Here is a 5,772-nt window from a genome sequence, read left to right on the forward strand (position 1 = left end):
AAAAAAAAAAAAAAAAAGGAAAAGAAAAGAATGAGGCTCGCTCTCGCTGGGTCCACCTCATGGTCTCTTTTCCTGTATTCACATCGTCTGGAGCAAATTTGGTATTTTGCATTACTGATGCTGGAAAGCATTCTATCTCCCTGCCTTTGTTACCTTCTATTATCTTTGGGAAAGAGACTTATTTGAAAAAAGCCGTAGGTAGGCCAGGAGTGGTGGCTCACGTCTGTAATCCCAGCACTTTGGGAGGCTGAGGCGGGTGGATCACTTGAGGTCAGAAATTGGAGACCAGCCTGGCCAACAGGGTGAAGCCCCATCTGTACTAAAAATACAAAAATTAGCCAGCGTGGTAGCAGGTGCCTATGATCCTAGCTACTCAGGAGGCTGATGCAGGAGAACTGCTTGAACCTGGGAGGCGGAGGTTACAGTCAGTTGAGATCATACCTGGGTGACAGAGCAAGACTCTGTCTCAAAAAAAAAAAAAAAAAAAGGGCCACAGGATGAAAGTTAAAATACAAGTCAGTATGAACTGAAAGCCAATGGAGCAAAAAGGCTAACAGCAGTATCCCACCACAGAGAACTCTGCAAACGTCCTCCCAGGACACAGTCATGAACACAGTCTAGAAAAAACACCAAACTGTTCCTGGATCCCGACGACTCACCTATGGGACTCTGAGTCTCTCGATTTCCGAGGCTCTTTGACCTTATCAAAGGACACCACGGACCGCTTCTCTCTGCTCGCCGATTTTCGATCCTGGCTTTTGGAAACCTAGTTCACCAAAGAACATTAAAAAGTTAAGGCAGAGGCCGGGCACGGTGGCTCACACCTGTAATCCCAGGACTCTGAAAGTTCAAGACAGGTGGATCATTTGAGATCGGGAGTTTCAGACCACCCTGGCCAACACGGGGAAACCTTGACTCTACTAAAAATATAAAAATTAGCTGGGCTTCTGATTTAAGAAATATTCAGAAAAAAAAAAATTAGCTGGGCATGGCGGCACACACTTGTAATCTCAGCTACTTTGGAGGCTGAGGTAGGAGGATCCCCTGAACCTGGAAGGTGGAGGTTGCAGTGAACCCAGATCACACCACTACACTCCAGTCTGGGCGACAGAGTGAGACTCTGACTCAAAAAAATAAAATTGCTGGGCACGGCCTGTATGTAATACCAGCACTTTGGGAGGCCAAGACGGGTGGATCACTTGAGGTCGGGAGTTCAAAACCAGCCTGGCCAACATGGCAAAATCTCATCTCTACTAAAAATACAAAAATTAGCCAGGCATGGTGGTAGGTGCCTGGATCCCAGCTACTGGGGAGGCTGAAGTAGGAGAACTGCTTAAAAACCCCCAAGAAGGCAGGCAGAGGTTGCAGTGAGTGGAGATCGTGCCAGTGGACTCTAGCCTGGGCCACAGAGCGAAACTCCGTCTCAAATAAATAAATAGGCTGGGTGCAGTGCTTCACACCTGTAATCCCAGCACTTTGGGAGGCTGAGGTGGGTGGATCATGAGGTCAAGAGATTGTGACCATCCTGGCCAACATGGTGAAACCTCGTATCTACTAAAAATACAAAAATTAGCTGGGCGTGGTGGTGTACTCCTGCAGTCACAGCTACTTGGGAGGCTGAGGCAGGAGAAACACTTGAACCCAGGAGGTGGAGTTAGCAATTACGAGATCGTACCACTGCACTCCAGCCTGGCAACAGAGTGAGAGGCTGTCTCAAAATAAAGGAAGAAAGAAAAATAAATAATTTAAAATATGAGAAAAGTTAAAGTAGATATGACAGGCAAACAGAAGAATCAGGTATGAGCTATTTAATCTAAGGAAGCCTTTTACATTTTGCTTCTGATAATTGAAAGACACAGAATTTCGTCCACATTTAATGCTAAATATTATGATCTACCAAGTACATTTAATAGAGAAAAAATAAAAATGAGTATTGCCCCCCCAAAACTTAAGATAAAAAAACCACTGTCTTTTGCTTCAAAATAAATTCCTTAATTTTGCTTTTTCCTTCATAATTAAACACACAATGCATTCCCAAATAAAGCACTTCTGATACGCTTGACAAGTTCCTTATTTGTGCCAACTGCATTTTAAGAGACCTACTCATTTTATCCCTAGAACTCACACTTTCCTTTTTCCATTTTCCAAAGGTGTTTTATAGAACAAGGGTAAAAGGCTATGACATATTGTAATACTGACACGAACGCAGACTGAAAGCTCCCAGGTGACCCACTCCATTCACCAACTTAAATGGTTCCTCCTCTGTGCCGCTGAGGGTTGACAGGGCAGGTCCAAGGTCCCTCTCCTTCCTAAAGGAGGGGCTGTTGGCAAGATTGGTCCTGGGCTGGCAAGTGGGAAGTTGGCTGTGAGTGTCCCCGGTTGACAGTTAACCAGTAAAATTGGCTCAGTGTGCACAGATCATGCAAACAATAGGTGTTTTTTTTTTTGTTGTTTTTTTTTGAGACGGAGTTTCGCTCTTGTTGCCCAGGCTGGAGTGCAATGGCGCGATCTCGGCTCACCGCAACCTCCGCCTCCTGGGTTCAGGCAATTCTCCTGCCTCAACCTCCTGAGCAGCTGGGATTACAGGCACGCGCCACCATGCCCAGCTAATTTTTGTATTTTTAGTAGAGACGGGGTTTCACCATGTTGACCAGGATGGTCTCGATCTCTTGACCTCGTGATCCACCCGCCTCGGCCTCCCAAAGTGCTGGGATTACAGGCTTGAGCCACCGAGCCCAGCGTTGTTTTTTTTTTTTTTTTTTGAGATGGGGTCTCGCTCTCTCTCCCAGGCTAGAGTGCAGTAGGATGAACATGGCTCACTGCAGCCTTGACTTCCCAGGTTTAAGTGGCATTCTCCCACCTCAGCCTTCTGAGTAGGTGGGACCACAGATGCATGCCACGAAACCTGCCTAATTTTAAATTTCTTGTGAAGATGGGGTCTCACTATGTTGTCGAAACTGGTCTCCAACTCTTGAGCTCCAATGATCCTCCCAGCTCAGCCTACCGAAGTACTGGGGTTAAAGGCATGAGCCACCATGCCCAGCTCACACTGCAGCCCAGCAAGGAGGCAGGAATACAGGAAGGGGTCAAGGTGGAGAGCGGGCTAGAGGGAGGCTGGAGAGACAGGCGGGTCACCACGGCATGCCCCACACTGCTGGGTGCAGGAAGGCATGATGGGGAGCTGCTGACATCTTCAGGGTAGACAGGAAATATGGACTGCCACACACTGACTCAGGGAAACTGTTCCCATAAGTGAATTTTAAAGTCAGCTTTAGAAAATAAGTAACAGTCATCAGAGCAAAAGTAAGAATAAAGGAAAGCTTTCTGTATTTTAAAAACTAGTTTGAGGTTGGCTGCAGTGGCTCATGCCTGTAATTCCAGCACTTTGGGAAGCCAAGGCAGGCGGATCACCTGAGGTTAGGAGTTCGAGAACAGCGTGGCCAAGATGGCCAAACCCTGTCTCTACTAAGATGATAATGGCACATGCTTGTATCCCTAGCTACTTGGGAGGCTGAGGCAGGAGAATCGCTTGAGCCTGGAAGGCAGAGGTTGCAGTGAGCTGAGATTGTAGAACTGCACTCTAGTCTGGGCAACAGAGTGAGACTCTGTCTCAAAATAAATAAATAAAATAAAATAGTTTGAGATTTCTACATTTTTGAAACGGTATATGAAAGCTTTTTTCAAATGAAGCTCAATAATTCCCTAAGAAGCACAACGAAATACAAACTGAAAAGTAAAGCAGAATACCCTAGTTGGAAAATTAATACTCACTCTCTCTTTGGACCCAGATGTTTTTACGCTAATCACAGGCACCCCTTTGGATTTATCCATGACTACAGTCCGCTCGGTCCCTCGACTTCCTAAGGAAAGACAGGCAACGTTTAAGGGGAAATCCATGAACACCCAAAGGAGAAAAACCCTCTGCACCATGAATCTAGTTTGTGTTACCAGCTGATCACAGCAATGTAACAAACCACACCAGGCTCAGAAACTAGACAAAATCTACCGGGCCCATCAGCTGCCCACCTGACTTTGTGGCTCGAGATCGCTCTGAGGGGCCAGGTTTCTGATCATCTTGGTCCTTACTCTTTTCTCCACTTCCGTCTTCACCCTTCTTAGCATTGTCTTTTCTGTCACCTTTATCGTCCCTCTTAAGATTTGCAGATCTAGAAAAAACAGACGTGTTGGCTGGGCATGGTGGCTCATGCCTATATTCCCAGCACCTTGGGGGGACAAGGTAGGTGGATCACATGGGACCAAGAGTTCGAGACCAGCCTGGCCAACATGGCGAAACCTTGTCTCTACTAAAACTACAAAAATTATATGGGCGTGGCTATAATCCCAGTGAATCGGGAGGCCGAGGCAGGCGAATCGGTTGAGCCTGGGAGGTGGAAGCTGCAGGGAGCCAACATCTCACCACTGCATACCAGCCTGGGCAACAGAGTGAGATTCTGTTTAAAATACCCTGCCCCTTTAATTTAACCAGGGAGAAGGGGTACCTGTCGCTGTTGCTCGACTTCTCCTTTTTCCCATCACTGTCTCTTTTGTCAGAGGTTTTCTTTCCCACAGGTTCATTTTTGGCCTGAAGAAGAGAATCAAGTGCAAGTATTACCTCATTTCCTAATGTGGGCTACATCCTGAGAAGAAAACAGCCACTCACTTTCTCCACGGAGATCATCTTTCCATGGAGCTCTGTCTTGTGCAGGTGGTTAATGCATTTTGTGGCCTCTTCTGCTGTGGACATCGTGACAAAACCGTAACAGCGAGCTCCAGGACTCCGGGCATTTGTCACAACCTTGGCGCCTACCACCTCAAAGGAAAGGGAGCAAATATGGCTCAGACACTGAGCAGGGCATGGAAATATGAAAATCCCACAGGGAGGCCTGCTCATTGGGGGTCCCACAGTGTTAGGCTGGGGAGGATAATGCTACTAATGCTGCTGTTTCGCTGTTACTCCTCCAAGGACCTCTGGCCAGTTGTAACTGCTTGTCTAGTTCCTCAAGGGGGGAACGGAGGAAAGAGAAATGAAACAGGGTTCTGTTAGTGTTCCTTTAATATGGTCTAAAACTCGTGAGGAAATGATTCCAAATATAAAGTTATGCTACGTAGGTAGTAAATTACGAAGTGATGTAACATGGGCAAAAAAAAAGACTTCACCACAAACAGAGTGACGCAAGGACAGGTCTGCAGGTCATGCTCTGGAACTCAGACCCGTCCTATCATTGACCTCCCAGGTTTAAGTGGCATTCTCCTAAAACTCAGTGACAGGTTTCAGACGCTGTAGACGAATCCTTTCCACGCCACTTGGTTCTCTCAACTCCAGCAGGCTGCACTTAGGCTTGCCCTTTGACGGCAGAAGACACCACAGCTCAGGAAAAGCCCCAAAGGGGCCAGTGGCCATGGGTGGTATTCACACTCATCGTGCCACATAGAATCCCAGCCCCAGAGGACATTCTCAGAGGGGTCTGATCCTCTACTTAACCCACATCAGGCCAGCAATGTACCCAAGACACTGCAGTCTCTAGGGCAACACTTCCCACTGAGCACCCGCCTGCCAAGGGCCACCGTGGAGTCAGGAAAGGAGCTCTAGTGGGGGAAACTTGGTGCAGGTGTTGCCAGCCACACGCCTTAGATCACTGAGGCCCAGGAAGCTCTTAGTTATGTCCGTAATAATGACATACTTAGATTGATCCTCTTTTAAGTTTTTCAAAGTCAGTAATTAGGGAAAACACTTGGTTTTTTTTTTTTTTTTTGAGACGGAGTTTCACTCAT

The 5,772-nt window shown here is 47.0% G+C and overlaps 1 protein-coding gene across 5 annotated transcripts in view; it reads right to left on the reverse strand.

Moving 5' to 3' along the window:
- The window catches only part of SAFB (scaffold attachment factor B), a 41,428-nt gene that overhangs the window by 9,363 nt on the left and 26,293 nt on the right, over positions 1 to 5,772 (reverse strand). For all 5 annotated transcript variants that reach the window (XM_017528378.2, XM_037738408.1, XM_037738407.1 and 2 more), the window contains 5 exons: positions 4,661 to 4,810; positions 4,500 to 4,582; positions 4,027 to 4,166; positions 3,772 to 3,860; positions 660 to 766 (listed from right to left, as the gene is read on the reverse strand). In XM_017528378.2, the coding sequence (XP_017383867.1) occupies positions 660 to 766; positions 3,772 to 3,860; positions 4,027 to 4,166; positions 4,500 to 4,582; positions 4,661 to 4,810 (569 nt within the window). The remainder of the gene's footprint in view (positions 1 to 659; positions 767 to 3,771; positions 3,861 to 4,026; positions 4,167 to 4,499; positions 4,583 to 4,660; positions 4,811 to 5,772) is intronic.

The sequence above is a fragment of the Cebus imitator genome, unplaced genomic scaffold (genome assembly GCF_001604975.1).
Source record: "Cebus imitator isolate Cc_AM_T3 unplaced genomic scaffold, Cebus_imitator-1.0 Scaffold53, whole genome shotgun sequence".
NCBI lineage: Eukaryota > Metazoa > Chordata > Mammalia > Primates > Cebidae > Cebus > Cebus imitator.